Source organism: Hippocampus guttulatus, chromosome 9, assembly GCF_054856545.1.
Source record: "Hippocampus guttulatus isolate MCC_2025c chromosome 9, RoL_Hgut_1.0, whole genome shotgun sequence".
In the NCBI taxonomy this organism is placed as follows: Eukaryota; Metazoa; Chordata; class Actinopteri; order Syngnathiformes; family Syngnathidae; genus Hippocampus; species Hippocampus guttulatus.
In genome coordinates this window covers 21,006,474-21,018,832 of record NC_141269.1, presented here as the reverse complement: position 1 = coordinate 21,018,832, position 12,359 = coordinate 21,006,474, and the positions used below count along the sequence as shown (strand labels likewise).

Genomic DNA, 12,359 nt, shown 5'->3' with positions numbered 1-12,359 from the left:
GCCACCGAGGCCTATTTCACCAGACCCACCGGGAGTCCAGCCTCTGTATCGAGGAGCTGTCCGTAGGGCTCAACCAGCCAGCCAACGAGCGACGGTAAGCAGACGACCTCAGAACAAACGATTTAGCATCCTCCCTGTTCGCGCTGGAATTTCAAGTAGCAGCGGTGGCACACCAACACACATCCAAAAACCAACAAAGGGCGAATATGACATCAGCATGCCTCTGAAGTAGACGAGGGCGATCTGCGACGCGAACGTCGAAGTCGACACTTTCCTTGGGTATTAGCTGTGCTGAAACCTGTTGATGTCATCTCTTCCGCTCTTAAAGAACGACAAGCAACGCGGCTCCAAAATGAGTATATTTAACAATTTGGGCCAGAGGTAGCTAACACCATTTTAGCTTGTTAGTTCTACTGTACACTGGTCATTCTGTTCAATGTTGCTAATATATCATATGAACAAATGGAAACGTTTCTGCGTTATAATCGAGATAATCCGCATCAAGTGATCATGTTTTGCAACTACAAAACGAACATGTCTCTGCGTCATTGAAAATGATCAATGAATTACTAATACAACGAAGGTAGAGAGACGCGCCAGATCAGTACCAAACCGCTTCGTATTTTCCCCTTAAAAACACAGACACTTGTCATCTTGTGATGATAAGTAATGCCAAATAAGAATAAAAACAGCAGCGGACAAAGAGGCCTGCACGTGTCAGGTGTCTTAACAAGTAGCATAAGACAGTCTTTCCATCAGCGCTCATAATTGAACCGCGGGGAACTCGTAATAGACCTTTTACAGGCATTTGACAAACGTGCTGCAGCGGGCTTTTCAGTTTTGAGATGTGGACGTCTTCGTGCTTTTGCAGTCATTGGTTCTTCTCATTGGCTTGTCGCACAACGATGGCACCCGGTGTTGGTTAGTATGACTGCTACCCATCAACCCAGGCGCTGTTCTTTACACTGTCAGATGTTACGTGTTGCAATCTCTCGTGCGATGCTGCCACCGTTAATTATTACAATAATGTGCAATTCCAGATGGGGAGAAAAAAGTGAGAAATCCGACTAAGCCTAAACAACATTGAAACACAGATATGCAGACCGTTGCTGTCCGGGGTGCTGAAAATCGATAATGAAACAAACATGTGGGCTCAGGAAGCACCCCGCAGAAGTCAATTTCAGCTATGTATGTTCTAAAAAAATCCTTTAAAAACATTTTAAAAGCCTAGACCAAATGACAGAACTAGACGTATAAACTAAATTGGACAAAAATTACAGTGAAAAAAAAGATCTCCATCCTTTTGTATGTAATTTTTTTTGTGTGATTAGTAAATTGTCAATCCTTTTTTCATTTAAATGATTCCTCGTAATGTAACCATGAAGATAATAGGCATCTTTTGATATCAAAAGCATGCGTTTAAAAAAATATGAGTTGCATTTCTTGTCATTAGAGCACTTGTCTCACAAATGTACTTAATTGACTGCACTCTGATGTAATCAAATTTAGCCATGTGCTTTCCTAGTCAAATTTCACCATAAAGAAGACGCCAATCACTTATCATTATTATTAATCATTTCCAGTGGTTTAATATAGGACCACTGAAATATTCTGGTTGGCCTATATTTCTGCTTTTTTTTTTTTCAAAACCTCCCCACCGAAATGTTTTTCAGTCAAGAGATAAGCAGTTGCCTTAGCCAATCACTCTTTAGATTAGTGCAATCCTCTTCCCATACTGTAGGTCTGTGTAATCACCTTGTCCTATTTAAATCATAACACTACAGAATGTGTTGTGATGTTGTGTTCTAAAAGGGATGTAAGTTAAATTGGAGACAGTAATTAAGATAAGATAAGAAAACCTTTATTTGTCTCACAATGGAGAAATTCCCAATTTACAGCAGCAGAATTATGAAAGGGGGAAGTAGAAGAACAAAAGTATATCAATAAATATCAATTATAAAATAAAATTACAAGCATATTAAAAATGGGTGAGTGGGGGTGAGTCCAGGTTTTCAGTCTGTCTATTCAATAGCCTGACAGCAGTCGGCAGGAACGCGCGGTGGTACCTCTCCTTCTTGCAGCGCGGGTGAATCAGTTTCTGGCTGAAGGAGCTGCCCAGTGCTGTCAGTTAGTAATGACGTAATTCTGTTAGTAATAACAATTAGTATGCCCCAACTGGTTTTCAGAAATACTGGAAAATAATAATTTCAATAGTCAATACGCGGTTGGACACATTGTGACTCACGCGTATTTCACAGTTTCTCTGATTTTGCCTCTTCTTCCTGACTCCGCTCCGCTGTAGCATCTTTTTCTACTGAAGGCTGTGATGCAGTGATGTCTTTTTCCGAGAGAAGAACATTGCTATGGATAATTGTTGGGGTATATCCTTTTTTTAAATTACCGGTATTCTCATTTAGAGTTTGTTCCATCTTCAATTCACCAATGGCACTGGCAAAGAATTGGCATCTGGAGTACCAGGTGACGCATTTTAAAATGGTACGCGTATTTATGATAGTTTTTCTCAACACACTGCAAATATGTATCCCATGCCTCGGCGTCAGGTCTCTACTAAGGATGGCAGTGATTTCCTTTTCACAAACTCTTGCATCTACTTTTTTCTGTTTTGTTCATGTTAGAGGCCGTTTTATGGCCATTGCTCATCATGGCATGCGTGCGTATGCGCGCATTTGCACGGGTGGGCGCACACCTACGCGCATGTGTGTGTGTGTGTTTGTGCGTGCGTGCGTGCGTGCGTTCATTGCTTGTTCACTACATCCTCAGTCAAAAAAAGTTGGGCACCCCTGCAGTTCAGAGACGAGGCGCAGAGACTGTTCACAGTGGTCTACAGTCCCTTAGGCAATCAGGATGTAGAACACAATGCACAACGCAAAAAAATAAATACATCTGTGAAACAGCAAAGCCATGAAGGATGAACCGGGTTACAGTGAGTGTTAGGTTGATGGACCTGACAGTGAGGGTTCACTGTATATGTGGATAGAACTAATGAATATGACCACTTCGTCGATGAGAAGGTGACAGAGAACATGGGGTTGAAAGCATGAGTCAGTCAACTTTTTTACTTTCTGCGGTGCCAAATTGCAAGTATGCGGTGGTCGAGCGTATTACCATGCTGAACCGGTCCGTGGCAGGAAAAAAAGTTCAGAACCACTGCCTCCGGATTATAATTTGCAATTAGATTGTGTTTTATAGCTGGAAAGATGACAAAAAACTGCTTTCAGTAAATAGATGTTTATTACGCAACATTTTGACAACAGCCATGTTTCAAAAGTAAGATTAAACAGAAGAAGCAGTGCTGGTGTGAAGAGCCACGTAATCGTATTCTGTGGTTTGGTCCCATCCATTTTATTGTAGATAAGCACTATCTGAAAGAACTTGATTTAACTCATTAGTCCTTTCATATTGTTGACGCATGTGTATTTGTCCAGGTGAGGATGGCCAAGGTGAAGCAGGTGGGTTTGCTTGCAGCAGGCTGTCAGCCCTGGAATAATGACGTATGTGCTGCAAGTGGAGACCGCTTTGCCTACTGTGCTACTCTTGCTATATACATCTACCAGGTAAACTGTGCATTAATATTTTAACCTGTCTCACTGTGATACCTCATTGTAATTTTTAATTTTGAATGATACTGCCATTGGGCTTTTAATTGATAATTACACTTTGGTTCGGTTAGGTGGATGTTCAATTCATATTTTATTGTTAAATACTTTAACAGAACTAATGAAGTTTGGATGCTCATGTAAAAAATAAATAAATAAAAAGATTCCCACAATTTTTATAGAGGTCAGCATACAATAATTCATGGTCACCCATGTGGTTAAACATAATTCCACCACCCATGGGTGTGTCATCTCCCATGAAACATGAATTCACCTGCGAAATAAAAGACTCATGGATAAATAACTCCAGCACTCCATCAACTGTATTTCAGCTTAGCTCAAGGTTTGGCAGAGGTCTCGTTGTTGTTCGATATGGTCATTATGTAGTAGCGTCGGTAGGACAACAAATTGAATGGTGACCAGAGACCATTGCGCAATACTGGAATAGCTTCGACTGTATATCTAACATAAGGCAATGTTGTTTCTGGTATCAAATTATTAGCCCATTGTAATATGAAAATCAGATACCCAAACTTCACCGAAAATCACTAGGACACCAGTGAACTCTGACTTACTATCAATCTCTTGTAGTTGGACCAGCAGTACAATGAATTCAAGTTGAGATCCATCATGTCAGAACACAAAAAGACGATAACGGCCATCAGCTGGTGTCCTGATAACCCCGATCTGTTTGCATCAGCTTCAGCTGATAACCTGCTCATTGTGTGGAATGTAGCTGAGCAAAAGCCTGTAGCACGACTGGACAACACGAAAGGTGGGATGGCTGATCAAAGTTGTGTTTTACTGTCAGAAATGTGTACGCCATCAACAGCACGTCCTTTCTTTCAGGTGTCCCTGCCGCAGTGAGTTGGTGCTGGAATTCAGCTGACGGTGTGGCGTTTGTCTCTCAACGTGGCCCACTGTATATTTGGGTCTATGGGAATTCTGACTCTGGAGTGACAGTGCATAAAGAGGCCCACTCCTTCCTGTCTGATATCTGTCTCTTCAGATGGCACCCAACCAAAAAGGGAAAACTGGTATTTGGACACACAGATGGAAGTTTGTCTATTTTTCAGCCAGGTATGGATGTTTTCCCCAACGTGCACTTTCAACCATTTCTTTGTTTATTTTATTTATTTTTATTTTATTTTTTTTTGCTATAAACACACAATGTCTTAACTCCTCTTTCTTCCCGTGTGTACTGTAGGATGTAAAAGTCAAAAGCATGTGTTGCGTCCTGAATCTTTGGAGGGAACGGATGAAGAGGACCCAGTCAGTGCCCTGGAATGGGACCCTTTGTCAACAGACTACTTATTAGGTTGGGAAAATTCAAAATGATCCCCCCTCATATTTTTGTCCATTGCAAATGCAGACTACAAACTTTACCAAGTGGAAAATGGGTGTCGATTTTTGTCTGGTGCCTGTAACCATTAAAAACTGACCTGCAGACACAGTTTAAAGAAATCCAGCAAGAAATGATGATGCTGTTGAAAGCAGACTCGCACTGGTTCCACTGTCACAATTTCCCACCTTTTAATGTTGCATGTTTGGGATGTTTACTTTAAAAAACATTCTGTTACAGTTACCAGTTAAAAAAATGTAGTTAGTAATGTAAGACAAGTATCATAATATTAAAGAAATGTAACTTGGTTACCCCTCCGTGAGCCGTCACCTTACCGTGGTGGAGGGGTTGTCAGTTGTCATTTGTCAGCAGCTTGGGCGCCCATCCGTCATCGTCACGCCGTCATTTTTTTCAAGCCGAACCAACCTGCAGTCGTCGGTCAGTCAGTCCATCATGTTATTTTAATTGCGCTTCCGTCATCGCATCCGTCGGTATATTTCACCATTATGCCAGTCTGTCAGTCTGCCCCTTCAAAAACAAAAAAAAAAACAACCAAAAAAAACCCACATCATAGTACAACAGATGAAAAATCAAACTAGATTAAAATGGTAAATAGGGTGCACTATCTAACACTGGATTTACATCATCCGGTTGCTGCCCAAAGAACTATACACATACTGTACATACACTCAGATGCTTCGTAATTTGACAAACTCTTATTTGCCCATCCATTGTACTGTAAATGGTACAGTCGGCACCTGCAGCTCTTTTATCTCCTAAAACACCAAAACGTTTTAATTTAAAGTTTAAAATGGCTTAAATTCACCAAAATCCAACGGTTAAAATCCAGTCCAAGTGGAGTACACCTACTCTTGTCTTTAAATGCTCGTCATCTGCTTCCTCTTCTTCTTCTTGAACAAAAACATTACCCAGAATGACCAACGGCAGTCCATTGAGCTGTATCATGATACTTTCTCCATTTCATTCCTCGAAAGGTTGTTTGGCCAGGTTGCGGGTTAGGACGAAGTCAACTGCATTTTTCTCCCTGCATTAAAAATGTAATGTCCTGCAAAATAATCAAAACTTTTAATGATCTGATAATGTGTTTTTGTTTTCTAACAGAATATAGTTAAATTTTATGTCTATCCTGAATACGTAATGCCGGTCGGTACATATATTACTCCCCAAGCATGCATAGACCAATGACCGTCTTTTCCCCAAACCGAGAATGTCCTACTGTGGTCCGTATCCAGGGCCGGCGCTAGCCATTTTGTTCCCCTAAACATAAATGCTTTGTGGTGCCCCCTACACCCCTCGCACCACCCCTGAGAGAAATGAACACTATCTGAGTACTTGTCAGTTTTGCTTTATTTTACAAAATAAATTATCCCCAACAATATTCATGTTTCAAAAACTTTCACAAAAATAAGAGGTAAATAATAATTAAGTATTTATAAAACACTAAGAATGCCACCAAATACTCAAATAAATAAAAATAAATAATTTAAAAAATACTATTAAATGCCACTACAATGAACAAATAAACATGGTTGATCATCTGAAACTTTCACTTGGCCTTGAGTTCCTCCTTGAACATATTATTGAAGCATTGATCCTGTATTCAGAAATACAAGACAAAATATCCAAGGATTCTACAGTGAAATATAGTTTTGAACCATAGTACAAACATTTGGTAAATTATGTAATTATGTGTATTTCAAACACAGGTACATGAAAATTTCAAGATTCTAACTTTGTAGGCAAGGACAGATAGGGCACTATCTAAATATTCTGGACATAATGTGAAAACAGTGAATATGAAAGGGAGAAATCTACACAACTTTAAGATTGATTTGTTTTCCAAAGTACAGTTTCACCAATAGATGTCATTCTTGCCCGATGAACCTCTCAAAAATGTCGGCATGGTCGTTGCATATAAAAGGACTTTGTCTCGGAACATTCCATTGACTTTTCATAGCGCAATCAATGTGCAGGTCATAGCTTTTCCACAACAGTGTTTTGGGTTGTTTTTGGCGAGCTTGTATAACGCAATTGCCACTAGCATTTCTTGAGGTACAGTAGTTTTTTTGGGAGGAGTACCTGCAAGTGATGCGTGAGCATCGTGAGCATCATCTCGCTGTTTTTTTTTCCCTTTTCCTCTTTTCCGCTCCCGACTCTTGATGCCTTTTCGACAACATGTCCAGATATTGAAGTGTGTCTTCTGCCCATATTTAGTCATGCCTGTATCGCTTTCCCATGCCCGCAGCGAAACGTTCCGTCCTTTAAACAATCATCAGTTAATTTTGATACATTCCTTACTGGAGACCTTGGAGATGCACAGAGCATAGGAATGTGCCAGTTGATTCAAGCTAAGAATCGGTTTAGGAGAAACGAAATCCAGATGCTGCACCATAAGTTTCGGTACCGCCCTTTCTGATTATATAAATATGTTGTGAATCCCTTATGTGATCCGCAGCCATTGTCTGTAAACCATGGGTGCCCGGAATATTCTGCAAACCTTCGAAGATACTGTTCATCATCTCCAGCCTGTATTTGGATAGCCAACATCCTCACCATCCGAAATTAACGAACACGCGGTGGAAGAGATAGGACATCTCTCCCTCAACAATATCTAAAAATAAACTTCTGCCAAATTTGCGATTGGCGCAGAATGGAACAAACTACTAGGGAATGAAAGAGAAGGGGGTGGCTGGGCACCAAAGGTAGACCTTTTCTTCGGTTCCTTCGGTTTCCTCCCACATTCCAAAAACAAGCGTGGCAGGTTAATGGAACACTCTAAATTGTCCCTAGGTATGAGTGTGGATGCGGATGGTTGTTTGTCTATGTGTGTCCCGCGATTGGCTGGCAACCAGTTCAGAGTGTACACCACCTATTGCCCGAAGACGGCTGGATAGGCTCCAGCACCCCCCGCGACCCTTGTGAGGATAAAGCGGATCAGAAAATGGATGGATGGATATATCTATACAACTAACTGAAAGACGTTGCCATGAAAGCCTGGAAAAGCATCAAAAGATGAAAGCAAAGTTTTGGCCTGTAGCGACGCCACTCGAGTGAAGGGCAACTCAGCAGTCGATAGTCCGCTGCTCTCCGCTGTGCGTGCATCAGCGCGGACGTGTACGTCTTTTGGCTTCAACCAATCAGTGCTGACGCAACGGACGTTACACATCAAAGAGCTTTGATCTCTTTCAACAGCTAAGCTAGACTAGCCACGACAACAGCTAAGCTAGTGAGTGGAGACGACACGACGCTCGAGGTCGGACGGACACACTCTTTCGTAATCTGTATGTTTTTCCTTTTTCCTTTTTTCTGTCCAAATATATATTTTTCTACAAACAATAGTTGTCCTGTCCCCATCTTTTTTCATCCCACCGGAGTTTAGCCAGTGTGGTTATAAAGAGACCAGGAATCTCTTTAGGCCATATGTCATTGGTGATGCAGTTATTGCAAGCAATTTTGTTGCTCTTATTCTTGCAATTTTCGGCTTGTCCAGGCCGCCAAGGGTGGTTACGGCAAGTCATTTAATATTCAGCAAGAGAAATGTAACAGTGACTCTTTTTCACAGTGTCCAACCTCAATAATGGCATCAGGCTGGTGGACAGTGAGGCCTTGGCTTGTATTACGTCCTTCTCCTTCCCTTCAGCTGCTGCATCAGTTCAATGCCTTGCGTGGATCCCCTCTGCCCCAGGCATGTTCATCACTGGAGGTAAACAAAAACAATGCGGGTGGGTTTCTCTCTGCCTTGATGTGTGTTTCAATCAATCTTTGTACAGCAATACAAAATGTACCCTGTCATTAAGGGGCCTATTTTTTTCATGTGCTTAAGTAAGGAAAAGCGCGTTGCGACACACTTTTTTTGGGCGACATTTAAATGACTGAGGAGGTCCCCTGTCAGATCAAGCAGTTGCGTGGATTCTCCCAGAGACTTTAGCCCTTTAGACCTTTTCCGCGTGCAGGAGGCTGAACTAAGATCTAGCGCCTCCTAAGGTGAAAGATCACATTACACAATTTAATTCATTTAACTGCTTCCACGCTTCGCTGGTGAAGGCCGGGTGACCGAGTACTGGTGTCTTGGAGTTTGCCTGAAATCAAACTGTACTCATGAGTTTTTAAAATTATTTTTCATAAAATCCATAGAAGTGACGCGCTCACGCGGGCAACACTTAATTGACTCGCTTTTCAACTAATGGAACAGCTCCAAATATGCATTCAGTCATGAACACAATCTTCTGCTTTAATTACTTTATTGTATTTATTTAATACAGAATGCAAATACACGTGCTCCTTAACCTTTTCGGGGACAGTGGTAACTACAGTGGACAGCTTATCATGTTATCAGGTAAGTGGGTGCATGAAAGGGTTAATTAAAAGTAGCTCGTTAGATGAGCTTCACACGTCACTGGGGACAATCGGTATAAAACTTCATGATTCACGCGCAAGAAAGTTTGACATGTACACCCAATAGATCTCTATGGAATTCAGATGTGTCGGCATGGTGGTCGACTGCTGAGCACGTCTGGCTCACAGTGCAGAGGGAAGGGTTCGATTCCAGGCCCCAGCCTTCCTATGTGGAGTTTGCATGCTTTCCCTGTGCCTCGGTGGCTTTTCTCCAGGTTTTCCGGTTTCCTCCCACATTCCCAAAACATGCATGACAGGCTGATTGAACACTCTAAATCAGGGGTGGGCAAACTACGGCTCGCGGGCCGGATCCGGCCCGTTGGTCTTTTTAATCCGGCCCGCCGAAGATTGGTGCACAATTAATGTTTGATTGCATTCATTTCGTTTGGACTTGTAATGACAGGTATTTCAACACCAGGTGGCACAGTTACTTCAAGTTGCAGAGCACAGGGAGGGAGGGGAAGACGAAGAAAGAGGGAGAGAGTAATGACCATGGAAGGGAAAGTGATATGTATCTGATTAAACGAAGCGGCTAACAAAGTACGAAACATTCAGGAGATGCCTGGAGTTGGAAAGACTCAAATCTACGAGACTTTGAAAAACAAGGAAGCGATTCTTACTCAGTCCAATTCTGGCAATTTTCATGCTCAGAGTGAATTGCTTGTGGCTCGAGTAAATGAACATTTCCTAGAATGGTTTGATTGTTATCATGTTAAAAACTTTCCGCAAACTGGACCGCTAATAAGAGTCGGAGAGCAGTCAAATGTGTAGAGCGTGAACAACAGGGGGCTCAGTACACATCCTTGAGGAGAACCAGTGCTGAGTGTGATGGTGGAGGAGAATGTTACATTATTACTGGCATACAAAGACATTGTGCTATCTTCTTTATTTTCTATTTCTAAGTTTTGGCCCGGCCCTCCACAATTTTTTCTGCTTCTCATTTGGCCCCCCCCGGGAAAATAATTGCCCACCCCTGATTGCCCACCCCTCAATTTAGAGTCTAAATTGTCCCTAGGTGTGATTGTGAGTGTGAACGGTTGCTTGTATGTGTACCCTGCGATTGGCTGTCAACTAGTACAGGGTGTACCCTGCCTGAAGACAACTGGGATAGGCTCCAGCACGCTCGCAACTCTTGTGAGGATCAGAGGATTCCAAAATGGATGGATGGATGAATAGAAGTCATATGTCTCAAGAAAACTCCACAATCCAGGACTTGCAGACATCATCAGAATTCATCGGGTCACACCTCTTCTGTGCCTGCGCGAGTTTTTACCGGTTACACGCGTAGGTGTGTCACGATCCTAGACGGGCGAATTGCCGTACCTTGAAAGTGCATTCGAGAGGAATAATTCTCCCGTTAGCGTTTCAGTCAATTCCTCATGCCCGTTTCTTGCACACTTTAAAGATGCGGCGATTCTCCATCCAGGCTTCTGAGACACCCAGACATGGGTAACCTGGAAATTTGTGCGCAACCACCAAATGTGCGTGATTCAGTGAAGTCTGAGTGAGGATGAGCCTAATTTCTGAATTGTGGAGTTTTCATGTGTCATCAGTGTCTGATTTATTAAACTTTACAACTCAATTTACAATGGTATCTCAGGAACTATTTGGAAATACAGTAAAAAAAAACACACACACACACACACACACACACACACACACACACACACACACACACACACACACACAAAGAAGAAAGAATTACCTTGGTGATAAATCAATATTCGTGCACATAATATAATTATCAACATAAAGTATTCTACTTTGGAATCACAGTTCTCAATAACAAATCATTAATTTAATTACAACTAAAGGCAGAAACTGAAAAAATGACCTGAAAATTTAAAAAAGAAGATGGACAACATTGGGCAGCTCAGTAGTCGAGTGGTTAGCGCATCGACCTCCTCGCTGCCCATCTTCAAAACCCTCGTCAAAACTCACTTGTATTCTTTGGCATTCGACTCAGCATGACTTAGATTTGTTCTTGGTTTTACTGTTTGGTGCTTTCTACCGCCTTTATTACCGATTTGTCTTACTGTTTATTGTGCATGTTAAATTGCTCCATGTACAGCACTTTGTATGCAGCGATGGCTGTTTGAAAGTGCTCTATAAATACTGTTGACTTGACTTGACTTGACTTGACCTCACAGTGCAGAGGTATCGGGTTTGATTCCAGCTCCGGCCTCCCTTTGTGGAGTTTGCATGTTCTCCCCAGTGCCTGTGTACTCAGGTTTCCTCCCACATTCCATAAACATGCATGGCAGGCTGATTGAACACTCCAGATTGTCCCTAGGCTGTGCAAAAAATATATTATCAGCATATATTGCCAAGACACCATACCTGTCAACTCATACGGGTTAGCCATAGTTCATACGGATTTTGTGGTGAATCTTACGTATATGGCCGTATCGCACAAATCATACGGATTCTGAAAATTTCCGGGGTTTTTTTTTCACCAACTCCAAATGCTGGAGCTGGACTCCAAATGATTTGGAGTTGGTGAAAAAAGTAACGCAGGAATACAACTCTGAACACAGTAATGACACTAAGTAGAATGATGATTAGATATTAACCAGACATTGTATTATGGAGATCTACAATAAATATCATTGAAAATTTTGTGGGGGTTTTTTCTGCCGTTATTTTGACATATAAAATGCTTTGGTATGTTATAAGGATTTTTTGCTCTTTATAAGGATTTTTTTGGTAGTTTATACAGGTTGGCGCTCCGAAAAGTTGACAGGTATGAGACACATTCATTCACATTTGGAGTATGTATGAAAGTAAAGTACTGTAGCTTATGTTTCAAGTTTAGCCAGTTGAGAAAATGTGTTGCTTCCCTTTCTCTGCCAACATTTGTTGGTAGAAATATTGACAGATACAATAGTTTTGTATGAAGATTAATTGAGAAACAAAATACTGTTGATCATTTAAAATCGGCCAACATTTTTCTGATCAGACTTTTTGACTTGCTGTGATCATCT

The 12,359-nt window shown here is 41.5% G+C and overlaps 1 protein-coding gene across 1 annotated transcript in view; it reads left to right on the top strand.

Annotated features, from left to right (window-relative positions):
• wdr17 (WD repeat domain 17) overlaps nucleotides 1-12,359 on the top strand; it is a 57,318-nt gene continuing 44,959 nt past the window's right edge. The window contains 6 exon segments of the mRNA XM_086119267.1: nucleotides 1-94; nucleotides 3,447-3,575; nucleotides 4,209-4,392; nucleotides 4,467-4,697; nucleotides 4,825-4,935; nucleotides 8,543-8,683. Coding sequence (XP_085975393.1) covers nucleotides 3,453-3,575; nucleotides 4,209-4,392; nucleotides 4,467-4,697; nucleotides 4,825-4,935; nucleotides 8,543-8,683 — 790 coding nt within the window. The 5' untranslated portion in view covers nucleotides 1-94; nucleotides 3,447-3,452.